The 16,818-nt window shown below is 30.2% G+C and overlaps 1 protein-coding gene across 1 annotated transcript; it reads right to left on the bottom strand.

Moving 5' to 3' along the window:
* Nucleotides 1–1,089: 1,089 nt before the first annotated feature.
* LOC132728899 (molybdenum cofactor biosynthesis protein 1-like) lies at nt 1,090–16,799 on the bottom strand. Its single transcript, XM_060714609.1, has 9 exons — nt 16,665–16,799; nt 15,990–16,095; nt 8,240–8,407; nt 7,383–7,620; nt 5,903–5,990; nt 5,097–5,207; nt 4,429–4,549; nt 3,894–3,941; nt 1,090–2,427 (listed from the first exon to the last, which is right to left on the bottom strand). The coding sequence occupies exons 1-9, from the start codon at nt 16,782–16,784 to the stop codon at nt 1,520–1,522; spliced, it is 1,908 nt and encodes a 635-aa protein (XP_060570592.1). The 5' UTR covers nt 16,785–16,799; the 3' UTR covers nt 1,090–1,519.
* Between the last annotated feature and the right edge of the window lie 19 nt (nt 16,800–16,818).

Below are 16,818 nucleotides of genomic sequence, written 5' to 3'. Positions count from 1 at the left end.
TATACAATGCAAAGTCAGATTTACAGAAACAATACTCACTCAGAATGAGCAGAACAACTGCCACAATTTTACAAAAAAAATATTCCTGAGTAACTGGCTTAAACATTTGAAAAATTTAAAATGCACCTATAAAACATGTTATAAATTCAAATTTTCAAAAATCAATTACAATATCACAAACATATATTGACTATGCATTAAAAGTTTATATGAACTGAGAATTGCTGACAATATGCAAAACTAGATTTGGTACTGATTAAATCATTAGTTTGGATGAAATTACACCAATAGTTTTTGAGAAGAAGTGAAGACATGTTTTATGATTGACAGACATACAGACCATAAAGACATGATCCCCAGGAGTTGTGATTACTTTGTAGCATGCATCAGCATTTGTGAACCTAGAACACAAAAGTCAATAACAGGCAAATAGACCGCTTTTATACAAGGGCCATAACTCAGCCAAAAAATATTTAACTGGAAAACTTGTGTAATTTGCATAAGAACTTGAGCTAACAATCAATCCTGTAAAGTTTCCTTGAAATTGCATTAGTGGTATAAGAGGGGTAGTCAGGACAAACTTAAAAAAAATCATTCATGGGTCATATCTCTGACAAAAATCATTGAACTGTAAAATGCTGACTATATGCACAACTAGACTTGAAACAAAGACGTTTGGAAGAACAATAATATTCACATCTTAAACTTACGATACTTACAAGTATTGCAAAGCATATAATTTTTACATGTAATATAAAATCAAACATTTTGATTTATTGCACATAAACGTTACAAAATGTGCCTTAAGCATTTCCAAGCAAAATTACTGAAAAAAACTCAGCCTTTAAAACATAAACATATAAAACAAAAGCGCTAAAACTAATAAACATGAAAACATTTAATCAGTAAAATAATCAAATGATAAATTGAAATGAATATATTCATTTTATCTTTTATCACATGGATAGTAATGTTTTTTTAATCAAACTGAATTATGTAGATATGTCTGACAGAAAAATATACATTCCTATTTTAACAACACAATAAGTCTAGGTCAGACAAAGCAAAGTATTGTTATAGGTTATCTTCTTATAGGTTATCCAAAGCATATGTAAAATGAATACAATAATAGAAAATCAATGATTACCTGAAAATTTTAGTTTATCTAGCTTATATAATCATTAAGTTGACATGTCTAACTACAGGAATTTTATACATTTTCATAATCACTACTTTATAACAAGTATAAATATCAGACAAACCATGTCAATGCCTATTTTTTTTAAAGATGTAGAACTCTTATATAATATCATCAGTGTACTGGATTATGGAATGCATTTCATGATATCTAAACAAATTCTATCAGTTTACAGAGGCTTACTGTATTGCGTTTACCATTATTTCTACCAAAGAATGCTACATACCAAATAACACTGATTAATAAAAAGAATAAAATCAAAAGAACATATCTAATACTAAATAGATATACATGTACTTTTATGTAGGAATGCCCATTTTTTTATATCGCGCTATTGTAATCTCCAGATTTACCACCAGACTTGTGTGTCAGTTTGATATCTCCAATCACCATGTCCTTAGTAACAGCTTTACACATGTCATATATTGTAACAGTTGCTATAGCAACACCGGTAATGGCCTCCATCTCAACTCCAGTCTTCCCATAAGTCTTAGCAAGACAGGAAACTGTCACAGAATATGACTCTTCAACAAGTTGTACATCTACATCTATCTTAGATATGGGAATATTATGACACAGAGGGATAAGCTCACTTGTTCTTTTAGCACCAGTTATACCTGCAAGTTTTGCCACTGTTAATACATCTCCTTTTTTCATTTTGTTTTCTTTCACAAGATTGAAAGCTTCTTGACCAAGGAAAATCGTACCAACAGCGACAGCAGTCCTTGAGGAGTCACCTTTACTTCCAATATCAACCATGTTTAAACTTCCAGACTGATCAGTGTGAGTAAGTGCTTCAATTTTTGTATCACTTTTAACATCATTGTCATTATTGTCAGTAGCAGCAGTAGTAGCTGCAACACCTTTCTCATAAGTAAATTTTTTTAGTTTTTCAGTTTGGAAATCCACCAAGGACTTGGTAGACTTATCATTGTCTGCAGTGTTGACTTCATCGTAATCAAGAGGGGTTTCCCAATATTTATATTTCTTAATTTCATCATTACTCAATGCGGCCCAATCACTTTCCAAATTATGTTTTTCCTCTAAATCACTGTTCTCTGATCTATTATTAGATTTCTGATTATATATGTCTTTATTACAGTATAAAAGACTAGAGATATGTATATATCTGCATGGTATGGTATTCACCATATCACTGGGTTTTGGTAAAATATGGGGGACATAAAGTATCTTTGAGCTTTTCTCCAAATACTTTCTCTGATTGTTACCTAAAAAGAAATAACAAGCTAAAATTAAAGAATGTGAATTAACAAGTAATATGTCTAACATATAGTAGTAAGCTTCTATTGCAAATAAATGTTACTGGTACAGTAAACTCCGCTTATAACGAACTCACTGGGACATTCAAAACCTGTTCCTTATATCCGGAGTTCCTTGTAAGCATATAGCGAATTAGTTCCTTGTATCAGTAGTTTTTATAGCGAACAGATTTACATATAACGAACTGATTGTTTACCATTGTCCGCCATTTTGAAGAGAATTTGATTAAGTAATAGAAATATTAGTCATTTATTTATATTTTAGACACACTACCCGAGAGCGTACTTTTTGGAATTCGAAAATCATTGCTATTTCAGTTTTAGTTTTACTCCTTATCTCAATTTCACATAAAATATAATATTTTGTTTCTAAACTATTTTCGTTTTCTTTCCATGATTGAGAATAAACAAGATTTTCGATTTTTCCTTCCATTTATATTGAATATCTTCTATTATAATTTAAGGGTGACTTTTAATTATGTAAGATATAGATTTCTTTTCATTTAAATCAAGCGTACTTTGCAGTTTGCAATGGATCATACTTGCAAGCATGCATGATTATGTTGAAAACCAATTATAAATTATTATAATTATTTTACTCCAGCAAAACTATTGAAGAAAATAAATAAATAACCGTTTTATCTTGATGAAAAGAGCTCATGCTAAAAATATCCAAAATAGAAAACTATACAAATTCATTTCAATAGATGTATTGAAGTACATACAACGATAAACGGTACATTCGCCCGAGTTTTAATCCGTGCGTTGAAAATGCGGGATCTATTAATGGATAGCCAATATTTTGGAGTTCGTTATAAAAGTGTAATTTTCTGTACTATTAACTAAATTGGGACAAAGAAATGAGTTCCTTATAAGCGATAATTCCTTATAACCGTGTTAGCTATAACCATATATTTTTATATTAAATAAAGAAGGCCAAAATTCGGGCCAAAATAAATTGTTCCCTATAACCGGAAGTTCGCTATAACCGTGTTCGCTATAAGTGAAGTTTACTGTATTTCTAAAAGCTAAAGATTGTAGGTTTTATGCCAAAAATGCACCACAAATTAATAATAAGACCTTTATAACAGTTTTATGCAAATTGCCTGTCTGGCTATCCATTTGCTATACTGGGATTATACATAGTCACTGGTTGCCTTGTCTAGAAATGAATAATAATAATAATGCAAGATTTATCATTCAATTGTTTGGTTATTTATCACTAAGACCTATTGGTCTTTGTGATTATATAACTGCAAAATTTGAACAAGAACCCTGAAATATTTAACAATAATGAGCACACAATTGATATCTATATCCTTATTAGTTACTAACAGTAAAATAAACTAAACACAGATTCCATTAAATTAATTCATGATTTGTACATACGTGTTAAGATAAATGATGTCACCCACCAATTAATATCATAGGTCTGTTCTTCATTTTAGACAGGTTAAGCACACCTGTAAAAATATAAATATAGTCATGTTTTATCTTTTATTCATATGATAATATTTGTCTACATTATTATAATAAGTTTATAACTTAAGCCATGATAATATTGACTAATTCTCACTCACAAAATAATGAAAATTCTCTTTCTGAAAATTCATGCAGTTCTGTCATTCATTGAAAGCCAACATTTTTTAGAAGTTGATAGTAAAATATTTAAACTTGAATTAACAACTTCTTATCTTATCTGAGACAATTTAACCCTTAACCTTCTGGAACTGAGAGTGACTAGCCTTTGCCACCAGTATAGAGGCAGGTCAGTCTCTACACTTCTGTGCAGTCTGACCAAGTTCTAAATTGCTGGTACCCAAGTTTTTTTTGTATTTTAATATCAAAATCCCTTAAACTGCAAATGGAATGTTCCAAATTAAAAGCTGGGCAAATCAAATAAAGAAATTCAGTAGGTAATGGGTTAACCCTGATATACATTGTACATACCAGCATGCTGTTTCTTTTTCCTCTTCACAGCTGCACTAACAACCTGCATCAGTTCTTCCTCTGATATATCTTCCCTTAATGCATCTCTTAATGACACCTCGGAATTACCAAATAAACATACCTTCGAAAATAAATGTAGATATATGTATATCATAATTATATCATGCGGACAACAAAATGCTCTTCTTTGATTGGATGTTTTGATGTCACAAGGTGACCTAAAATATCCTATATCAGGCTACCTAAATATATTTAGCAAGAAATACATTCAACAAGATTGGTCTGTAAGACAGTGTGCTCGACTATTCTTGGTGCTTGACAGTAAGGAAAGGGACATAACTCTGTAAAAAGGTAACTCAGAATTAACAAGTGTGTGAACTTCAACCAAATGCCTTCAGTAGTTTTTTTCCAGAGATACTAACTTGCAGGCAAAATTTTAACCAAAGTGTGACAGGGATGCCGGGGAGACAAAGAAAAGATAAGCTAAAAATAAAGTAAGTAATTTTATTCAAATGAGTAATGCAAAAATTCTGCTTAGTTATTTAAGTATTAAATAATGGAAAGTTGTCTTCAAAATTTAAGTTACATCAGTGTTTTTGTTTTGTTTCTTTAATGTAAAAGAAAAATAATTTAAAAGTACAATTAAAATATCACAGATAAATACATACCTTCAGATTTCCATCTGCAGTCAGACGAAGTCTATTGCAAGATCCACAAAAATGTTCACTCATTGAGGTAATAAAACCCACCTGACCTTTGAACCCTTCAACTTTGTAGGCCTAAAAATGTTGTAAATTCCCAAAATTAATAAACTTTAAAAAATTTAATTTAAAAAATAACCAGAATTTCTAAACTATGAAAAAAGCCCCCCAAATTCGCCCAATTTTTTACAACATTTTTCATTTTTAAACAGCGTAAAGGTGTATTTAATTGAGTATCTAACCTTACCCCCGCTGGAACAGAAAATTTTTAGCCTTTGCCACCATATTGAGCCCGGCCCGTCTAAAAAATATCAGTTTTAACCCCAAACTCTATAATAAAGGGTGACCAACTTCAATTTTTTTGTCTTGATATTATTTAACTGAACAATGGACAGTTTCAAAAATGGAACCTAGAACAGTCTTTATTAGAAATTCAGTAGGTTTAGGGTTAAGCTATATAATCTTAGGCACTTACTTTCTAGAGAGCAATTCATGAAAATTTGAAAAAAGTAAAGAATTGTAAAGTGAACAGAGAGTAATTTACACATTGAAAACTGCACTAACAATCCCTATAAATTACCAATAAGAGATTTTAAAATATGAAAAAAGCCCTTTCGCATTTGACAGGGGTGGAAATTGGTAAAAAATACCACAAAAAGTCATAAACATTCACATTTTTTTCTGTCTATTTTAAAAAGGTTTTTTAAATCATTTGAAAGCAGCAGCTTTAATCATTTGTTTTCCTGTTACAGATATGTCTGACACTATTTTACCTTAGATGTGTCATTAGGTAGATCACTCATCCTGTATACAGTGGGGTATCTTTCTTGTATGTCTTTTAAAAAATTTCTGATGGCCCATCTTTTAAATTCCATTTTTACATCAAATGGGATTAAAATTTTATTTAAAACTTATATCTTTTTCTACAAAACAATAAAAGAAAATTCAGATATAATAACATTGATTATCAATAAATAGAAAATAATTCAAAATCAAAGCTAAAATTTCAATCAATCAGAGCCCAGGTAAATTTTGAAATCTGGTTATGCACATTGCATTACCAGGTAGTTTATAATTTGTTCTATGTAATCAAATTAAACAATATCATGGTTGTTTTTGGCATGTAAACACAGCAAAGGCTTATTAAATTTCAGTAAAATTCTTTTAGAAGCCATTTGAATGCCGGACAGCCCTTGTACATGTTATATTAACTAAAGTGACTTTTTTTTGACATCAATAACATCAAGATGAAGTAGAATGGAAAGTAAATGTTTGCATTTCAGAATAAATAAATGTTCTTCCTCAAATCATGATTCTCCTGGAATTTCAAAGTCAGCAAAAAACTGATGTTTCAATTTACAAAGCATTATTCTTTCAATTTTTCCCTTGTTAACAATCAGAAAATATCTTTTATATAGAAAAAATATAATCTTAAACATGTCTTGTATATTTTTCCAGATCCTTTTTAATATCTATAAAATTTACCTTATTTTCTGTTAGTGCAACAAAATCATTGATTTCTCATTTTTAACCCCTTTTTACCAAAAAACAGTTTACCTTTTAAGGAAAGAAAATCATTAAAAACCATCTATCAAAAAAATCAATACAATCAAAATATTTTAAAATGTCAAATTTTCAATAAAATAACTGATATTTACTTTAAATTAAAAACCCTTTTGTGGGTTTTTTTATTTATTTAAACCCTTGGGGGTAAAAAAAAATTAACTTTAAAATTTTTTTGATAAAAAATGATTTAAAAGAAATTGGTTTTTTTTTTTTAAATTTACGAAAAAAATAATTTATTTTTAAAATAAAATCCTCTTTCCCGCTGAAAATAATGTATATCGCCTTTCCATTCTTGAATTTGGAAATTCCCTTTTTATTTTTTAAAAGGGATACAAAATTAAAACATTAGCAGCCAAGTTAGCTAATAGTCTTGTCAATGGCAGAGCTATACACCCTAGCCTGGCAGTGACCTTATACTTGTGGCATAGGCAAGTTTATGCTTTGCCTGCTGGCAATCTACCCATGCAACCAGTGCTGACCAAGATCCGTGCAGTCTGATAATTTTTTCTGCACTATTTGCTTTCCAGTCAGTACATATTTTGAAAAACTGATGAATGGTTTTGTCCAGAATGAAGACAGACAAGTCCATTGATTGTCCATTGAAGACATTTTTGTGTGGTGAGAGTTAAAAAATAAAATATTTTTTAAAGTTATATCACTGTAGTATGTTATAATCAGACCAATTACTGTACCTTTACAGGATCATATCCAAGATCTAATGCCTTATCAATACTGTTCATGACCCTATCCCAACCCTTCCGTCGAGTTATAAACTCAAACTTGGCTGGAATTAGAGTGTCAAGGCTAATGTTGAGCAAATCTAAACCTGCTTCTTTCAGCAGTGGAAGTTTTCTGGCAAGTGTTACACCATTTGTTGTCATGGCAATAGTTTGTAAGCCAAAGGGACGTAACCTATTCATTCCTTCTGCAAGTACAGCAAAGCATGAGTGTGATCATATACATTATATATACAATGTCATGCCAATTTAAAAGTATAATTTTTCTGTTGATTCCATTGCCATTTTAAACCAAACAAAAATATATACATTTTATTACAAACAGCAGTCCAATTGTAATTACATGTACGCTCCTTTTCCATGTTTTAAATTAAAGTATCCATTTTGTAAGTGTTGGTGACATCTTCAAAGGAAAATGCATTTTATAATGATCAATACTGAAGTTTTATATGTATTAGAATGTCAAGTAACAGTTTCAACCATGATAAATGGTAATGCTGAGTGACATCAACTAGACTATCCTTCCTATCATACAATGTATATATTCAAACTGATCCATATTACTGTACGTTTCATATTATCTTAAACCTTAACCTGCAGAATTTTTATAATGGACTTGCCCTGATTTGAATTTTGAACCATCCATTCAAATTTTAAGTATTTAAGCATACAAAAGTTAAGTTACCAACTTCTATTAAGCATATGCAGACTGGCCTGGCTCTAATTGGGAGGCAAAGGCTAATCACTTTCAGTTCCCACAGGTTAAGGTTACGATACTCAAAATATACAATTCAATAAATTACTAACCTATTATATGAGCTAAATCCTTCCTGACTAATGGTTCACCTCCTGTAAGCCTTATTTTTGTTATACCCTCTTGTACAAACATTTCAGACAGCCGCAATATCTCCTCAGTACTCAGTAACTTTTCTTTTGGCGTAAGGTCTACCCCTTCTTCTGGCATACAATATTGGCCTATCAAGATAATGAATACATACAGATTTGAAGTAGTATGTGTTATATGAGGTATTTCAGACATTATATCACATAAAGTATGTACAATAGAAATATCACCTAACTTACAATCGATTGAAAAAATTACATTGTAGTTTCATCAGTTGTATGGATCATTGTAACCATGCCTTATGCTTGTTACCTCACTACATGTGTTGAATAATATTTGATTAATACTACAAGAAAAGCATTGATGCAAAGCATCAAAGGGCGACGCCAAAAGAATTTGATCCAGATTTGCACCTAAATACTTAACAAAAGATGTGTACTTTATAGCAGTACCATTACATGTGACCTGGAGGCTAGGGCCAGGTTAAGTTGAAACTTAAACCAAAAAAGAATAGACTCTGTCTTGCCAAGATGCAAAGGCAATTTATAGTCAATTAAGCAATCTTATAAGACTCATGTTATAAGAAAGAATTTCTTCAGATTTATTTTACGAGACACAAGGATTCCTGAGTCATTAGCATATAATCACTGGCAAGAGTATCGGACCTGGGAAGAAAAAATATGACCAGATGACCAGATTGATAAAAAAAACTGTGTTTATAAAAACCAAAACAAAAAATGTAAATAATGATCCCCTTTAAAAATATACTATCAACTTGAAGTATATTTTTAAAGGGGGTTATTATTTACATTTTATTTTGGTTGTTGACACTTTTAAGATGAACACAGGTTTTTTTATCAATCTGGCCATATTTTTTCATCCAAGGTCTGATACTCGTGCCTGTGCATTATAATAAAAGCTTATTGCTTAGGGTTGAAGACATGTAATTGACATATATTAGACATAAAAGAGGACCTAAAATGAACATCAGGGGGACAGCATAGGTACTCAGAGCAGTAGTAGAATAAGTACCAGCCACATCAACCAGCTACTATCAGAGATAAGACTTAAACCATGTAAGAATGTCATTATATATGGCAGATGCTTGAAGTTTCATGAAGAAGAAGAAAAACAACTTCTTCATGTGCAGGATAGTGTGTTCAACTGTATCAAATGCCCTTTGTAGATCTAAAAGTATCATGCAATACTGCCTCAACATATCAATATACTACTGTCTAAGATATACATGTACATGCACATAACATTAATAATTCCCAGTTTATATTAAATAAATATGAAATCCTAACATTAACATTAACATGCTTTTGATGACCTTACAACTGGTGAATTATATACAACAAAAATAGTATTATAAGTAATACCTAAGATAGACAGAAAAGAACAAATAATTTAGTAAACATAAGTTACTTCCCCTTAAAATAAAGAAAACCTGAAACCCAAAAGAACACGATAAACAGCAAAATTATGAAATGTTGCAGGTTCAATTTTATCAAGCCATGCAAATTAATGGTAAAGTATTCATAAAAAAATAGATGGCCATGTGTCAGCAGTAATTGCAGAAAATCGGATAGCTTTCAACATCCGGATACTGGTACACTTTGTAAAAACAACCATTCTGCGCAACAGATAAATGTAATAAGGATAAAATCAATAGGATAATCGTTTACAACAGTTCCATTACCTATCCTTATACTCAATTGCAGGTGAACTTTCTTCTTGTAGGAAAATTTTGAAAATGTATAAATGATACGGCCTCAATCTAGACCACAACGATATTCGAAATCCGGGTTTTAGTATTGTCATTAAAACTAAGGGACAAGCTGTTAAACTTAACCCGCAATTTCGTGAAAATAATATCACAATGCACATGCTTTTTACATAAAGTTAATATGAAAAAAGGCAAAGCCTCAAAGCGAGCTCGATGTACTTTTACGTGAAATAGTATGAAATAATCGCTCATTTTTATTTCAAATGCAGTGACGAGTGCGTGTGACGTCACACGTACTGTGTTAAATATGGCTCCGCCCCTGTCGTGAAATGAATAACGAGTTTTGAAAACATTGATAAAACTTTGTTTATTTTATTTCACTCTATATTTTTTCAAGCGAAATAAAGATTATTTAAAGTGAAATAAATGTAAAACTTAAAACGTTTGCGACATTAAAATAGCGTACTCGATTTGTTTGTTTTGCACGTGCTGTTTGGCGCTACATTGTGACGTCATGTAAACAATATTTTAAACGTCTGTACAGCGTTAACGACTGAATAAAAGATTTTGGTGTTCGGATTCATTTTCTTAGTTAGACCATTTTCTTTCATTCTAGATAGTTTTCACAACAAAATTCGACAAAAATTGTTTTTATTTATCAGATTTCAAACAAAATGGCGCCTTCGATTTTCATTTTATCGACCACAGCTTCCGTTATTCTGGTTCCCTGTCCAATTATGGTTCCCATTGACGTGCGCGGGTGACCAGTCTACACATCCGTTTTCAGTCAGAATTCCTCAGTTTTTATCGTTATCTTTAAATTCGAAAGGTTGCGATGTGTCCAATTCGGTACTTTGGACGAAAGTTTTCAAAACCATCACTTAGCAGGTACTCGCGTTACCGTAAAGCTCGCTTTGCGAGCAGGCCCTTCGGGCCAGCTCGTCGAGCTCGCTATTAAATACAAATATAACAATATATTTGTTTACTTGATTTTTACGAATCAAAATAAATCTAACTTACACAACATGAAATTAACTGCTAATAATAACAGCTCCTTCTACAGGCAAAAATAAAAAGCGTTCCATAATAGACGACGCCGCTCACCGGCGTCGCCAATAAATATTCATAATCCCTGAAGAAAAATATTTTTTAGTTTCATGCAATCGAGGGCTCGGCGCAAGACTATTCTAACTTGTATTTTGAAAAATTTTCAGGAAATGGAAAAAATATGTTATTTTATTGTGATTTCATTTTTTGAAAAAAAAATCACAACCAATCTTATCAAAAAATAGAAATAAGTTGTGTACATGTTCATTTTTTCAAGAAAAGTGTAAAATATGCATTTTATTGCCTACATGTTAACATAGCCTAGTATTGCACTAGAAAAGCCACTTATTCCTGAATATTTATTGTGCAAAACTATTCTATCTTGAGTAGTAATACTTTAATACTATAATATATGTATGTTTGATTCCTATATCTTGTGCAAAACTATTCTATCTTAAGTTAGATTACTTTTGCAATACTTTGAAAGTTAAGAATGTCTTTTATCTATCAAGTTAGAATATATGTTTACTTTTTGAAAGTAAATTTGTTTTTTAAATATTTTTTGAAGGGATATTAATGTTTGGGGTTTTTCTAAGACCATATTATATAGTATAATTTGATATTGTTACATATTTGCATAATTATCAGTAATTTATACCCTACTAAAATATATAGCAGGTACAAGTGATGGCAGCCTTGACTTATTATCTCATCAAACACAAGAATAGGATAATAATTTTCATTCTAGTCATATCGTTTGTTTTTATACACATTCCCATGTAAAAAAAAACTGACTAAAATGACACAAATAATGAAATGATGAACATATGGTACTTTGTGCTAGAAAGCATTGCATGCATGCTTGGGCTGTGAATGCATCCTTGTTGATGCACAATTAAAGGACTGCTTTAACCCTCCATTGTAGGAATTTCACAATCCTTTAAAGCAGCACACCTCCAGATTCATGCTGATTTTCATGAAAAATTTGAAAATGTATTATAAAGTAAAATATTGTGAAGTGAAAAAAGAAAATAACTTTCACATTGCAAACAGCACTTACAAACCATGTAAATTACCAAAAATAGGTCAAAATATGCTAAAATAGCCCTGTGTTAGTAATGCAATAGAACTAAGGTTGAAAATACTGCAAAATCAGTCATAAATCGCACATAACATGGAATTGTTACTTTTATCTTGAATCTTTTTACTTTTCTTGAAATCTGAATACTTTTGTTCCAAGTTTGGTTTTATTGAAATATTTTGGTTCATCTGGAGGCATGCAGCTTTAAGTCTCTTTTTATTTTTAATTTAAATAGGTACTGGTAAAAAATACATTATGTTATTGAGAAATTACTTACTAACACATTAGACATTTTGCAAATTTAAAAGATATATCATAATATCATTAATTCAATTTATAAAAAAATTGTTTTGTGACTATAATTTTACAAATATAATATGATCTTGCATATAAAAAACAAATTTGCTATTTATTCCATGCTTTTTTATCGGTTTTAATATTTTTTCCTGACTTTTGCCAAATAAAGACATGCGCTCTCATTAATGATGTCATAAAATCATCATGTCACATAGTTCTTGTTAAGAAATAATCCTGTAAACTTTTACGAAATAATGTTACATTTTTAAAATGATATGACTGTGTAGATAACTAGATATTTATGTGTTTCTCGTATTCAAGCACATTTTACTCATAATGGTGTGTATTCGCAATCGGACAGTATTTCTATGTATTTAAGTTATATTCTTTTCATCCGCATTTAGATATAGTCTGGCTACTGTGATAATTATATTTTATAATTTTACTGTCCACTGAAAAGCATGTAATAAATGGACATATTGTGAGAAATACACTTAGTCATTAGTATAATGTGATATAATGATGAGAATTAAGCACTTAAATATTTGCACATAAGTTAAAAATCAAACAGAATTCATGAAATACTACAGAATTATTTTTTGAATATAAACATAATGTGATAAAGTAATATATATTATGATGATACACAGACAAAAATCAAAGTGCCTTAAAACCTTTAAAAATAGATGAAATAACTATTTTGCAATTGGTAGATCAAATTATATTTCATTTAATGTTATAATGGTGTTATTTTATCACTTGTGGCTGTGTCAAAATATCGCATCAGGTGTTCATTTTATGAAATATATTTCAATCTTATAATATACTAAACCCCACTTTAAAATAACTGAAATATTTTATCTAAGGAAACATTTTATTCTTTTAACATTTGTACCAGTAACTAATATGTATATAAGTTCAATAAATGCATGATAGACACTATTGAAACATAATAAAATTGACAATTATGCACCAGGAAAACACTTTTTGAATTTTACAATTAGTTCGCCAATCAAAATTTACAATTTTTTAGAAACTGACATTTTAAAAGTGTATTTAAATACTTAACACAAAATTAAATGAAACTCTTTAGAACTTTAGAAGATATATTTTAGTAGTAATTAAATGTCATAATATTACATAGTATTACTTATTTGTCATAATGTAAAAGAATGTTGCTGTTTTGGTAAAAACAATCCTTATTTTAAGAAATAAATTATACAAAACAAAATAATTTTTACTGTAAGCAATAAAGGTTGCTGAAGATACATAAATTCAGTGAAAGTTCTGGAAGTTTTTAAAATAAAAAAATTTCAAAAATTCAAAATTAATAAACACATAACTCTGATTAAATTGTATTTCTAGATAAATATCTAGTATTATTAAGTATACTTTTCTAAATACAAAGAAAGAAACAATTATGTACAGGCTTGAAAACTTAAATCATGTTATTTGAACTGGAATAATAAGAACCTTTAAGGAGTACTGGTAAGAGACAAACTGCTATAAGAGTTTTTTCTGATTTTTCATCCCTTTTCTTACCCAACTACCAAACAAATTATAAATTTCTTTAACAAATAGGAGGCAATATAAATTCATTATGAAAAACAAAAAAGTTGTGCATAAATTGCATGCAAATTTAAGAATGGGCTCCAATATGCTAATTAACACTACGCATTAGGATCTGACAACCACCAATAGGTTGTCACTTTCTCATATTACCTTTCAAACAGCCAATTATCGGTGAGCTTACAAAATTTTAAAACCCATATGGTTTCTAATTTAAATGGCTGGAAAAACCATTGTCATTTTCACAATTTCGAGGACAAACATGGTGTTGTCCATATAGGCGGCAGGTAAACTGGCAAAACAACAATGCCCATTAAAAATGTAGTCATTAATTTTCCAGTGTATTTCACATTACTTCAAACAATTTTTTTTCTATCAAAAATCACAATATGTTTATTTATATCGATGCTAAACAGAAAATGATATTTTGATACTTTGTCTTATTCCTATCTGTAAAGGACGGTTTGATTTCATTGCTAAAAATAGCTTTCCTGGGAAATCCAAATTACAATGAAAATTAAACAAATACGGAGACAATCAGATCTAAACTTTAGTCAGACTGGAAAGGACCTTTCTATAAAAACTGCATGCTTTCATAAACACTGATTGTCAGAAAATATCACTGCCCATTTTGCATACTTAATCCCAGGATTTAATATTATACTATTTTAATACTGTTACAGGCATATTGTTGCCTTTTTGCTTGTTCCATTTTCTTTTCCCATATGAGTATTTGAATAGAATTTTAAAAACCTTATAACATATAAGTATTCAATGCACAGTTGGTATAATAATGATGATAAAACTTAAGGAGCACTTATCACTTTCTCCATCCATTGAACTTGATTGGCTAAAACCGCTTATCTTAATGTAGGCAAATTGAATATTCATCATTTCTATAAACAAAGTTAAAATTTCTAGACTAAAAAGGTAAAATTTCTTCTAATATTGAATAATACTGAGTTTTGATTTTCTATTTTTTTATTATTTGTACAGAGAATTTGAAATGTCATGCAGTCAGTAAAATAAATTAATCTTTGATATTGACTGAATAAATGAGGATACAAATTTTCTTCATCTTGAAAACAACCAAAAAAACACGCAAAACACATTAGAATGCTTTAAAACTGTAAAATTCTGTAAAATATGATCATAGAAGAAGTGTCATAAATATTCTTGTAATTTATGACATCATGAAAGCTTGTGATGACATCATCAATCTTTGTTTATTTTCAGTTAGAATAGTTCCAATAGCAATAACTCCTGTTAACAGCATCTTTAATTTCGCTAGACTATTCTAACTTGAAGTTAGCATAGTCTTGCATAAAAGAATATCCAGGGTTTAACTTAAAAGTGATTGTCAAACTATTCTAACTTGACTTAGAATAGTTTTGCACTGAATATATTATATCACCAGATAGAATATTTTCTTAAAATGTGTAAAACTTTAAAATTAGTGGGAAATTAATTATGTCTTTTTAACAGAACATGCATTGAAGAAATTTATACAAGAAAATGTCAAAAAACCATTTTCTGAAAAATATTGAGTTAGAATAGTCTTGCGCTGAGCCCTCGCAATGTACTTTCAATATTAATATTAGTTTGCAGATACAGCACTTTGCCTATAGTATATGTACAATGTACTAAGAATAAGGGCTCAGTCTCCATAGATAAGACAACATGCTCGAATATTCTCAGAGCTTGACAATAAGAAAAGGGGCATCATAACTCTGTAAAAGGGTAACTAATAGTGGGACCTGGGCTCATCATGATTGATAATTACAGAGAACAAGGGAGTGAAGTTTCAACTCATTCCCTTTTGTAGTTTTGGAGATACCATCTTGTATCTGTAGTTTTGGAGATGCCATCTTGCATCAAAGTGTGATGCCGATGTTGGCGCTCAAATGCTGATGATGGTGTGAGAAGAAAAAAAAAACTGGTAATATTTCACATTTATCAAAATGATTGCAAAATTACAAACTATTCTTACATCTGAGATTGCATCTTTCACTTAATGATATTCTCAGGTATGTATGATGCCGACCAAATGTATCAGTTAGTACGTCAGGAGCAGCCTCATCTTTTACTGCGATCCTCTGAAAGTAAATAACTTTTTCCTTATAACTTTTACATGTACCAGATCAGCCATCATAAATAAAGAGTAGTCCTATAAATATGATGTCGCTTTGAGATATTTTTGCTTCTGGGCAGACTTGACCGACATAAACTATAACAAGCCTGTAACGTCCGATATAATTTGGACTAAATTATATAAATGACTACAACAGTACAAATTTAATAAGTTTGAATGTATGCAATTTTTTGCATGCATGGTAATGTTGCTTTACGGCTTTTTATTATATAGACGATGGTTGCCCTTAAAGACAGGCATCTATGTAATATTAGATTACAAAATCGTTTGGATCTTGCAGTCAAAATATGGAGACTACATGATTAAATGCTGAAAATGAAAAGTTAAAAACATTTCACACCAATCTTGTTATATGTTCTTCCTTAAAATACATAAATGTGCAAATCATATTAAGCACTGTTAATCTCACTTTTGTAATTGTGAAGATATTTGACCCACTGACAAAAAAAATACATTCACCTGTGACCCGATATGAAAACTGAAAATAATTTGGCAATGTTACTCATGAATTACCTGACTGATAGCTGCTTTTACTGGATTTGTTGGAGTGCAGTATGGTGCACTAAATATCTCCCCAAAAGACTTTTCTGCATGCCGCAATAATCTTGAGATATGACCAAAGTTTCTTCCCATTTTCTTTAATTTAGAACATTTGACAGGTGATTTA

Source organism: Ruditapes philippinarum, unplaced genomic scaffold (genome assembly GCF_026571515.1).
Source record: "Ruditapes philippinarum isolate M1 unplaced genomic scaffold, ASM2657151v2 ctg578_1_1_1_1, whole genome shotgun sequence".
NCBI lineage: Eukaryota > Metazoa > Mollusca > Bivalvia > Venerida > Veneridae > Ruditapes > Ruditapes philippinarum.
This window is presented reverse-complemented; position numbering and strand designations above follow the sequence as displayed.

Excerpts from the sequence above, each read along its gene's own strand:
- LOC132728899 (XM_060714609.1), bottom strand. The coding sequence starts at position 16,784 with ATGGGAAGAAACTTTGGTCATATCTCAAGATTATTGCGGCATGCAGAA. Across the intron at positions 5,991-7,382 it reads TATGATCCTGTAAAGGTACA|ATGGGCCATCAGAAATTTTT; the intron begins GTAATTGGTCTG and ends GGAATTTAAAAG. Across the intron at positions 3,942-4,428 it reads GAAAAAGAAACAGCATGCTG|GTGTGCTTAACCTGTCTAAA; the intron begins GTATGTACAATG and ends ATATTTTTACAG.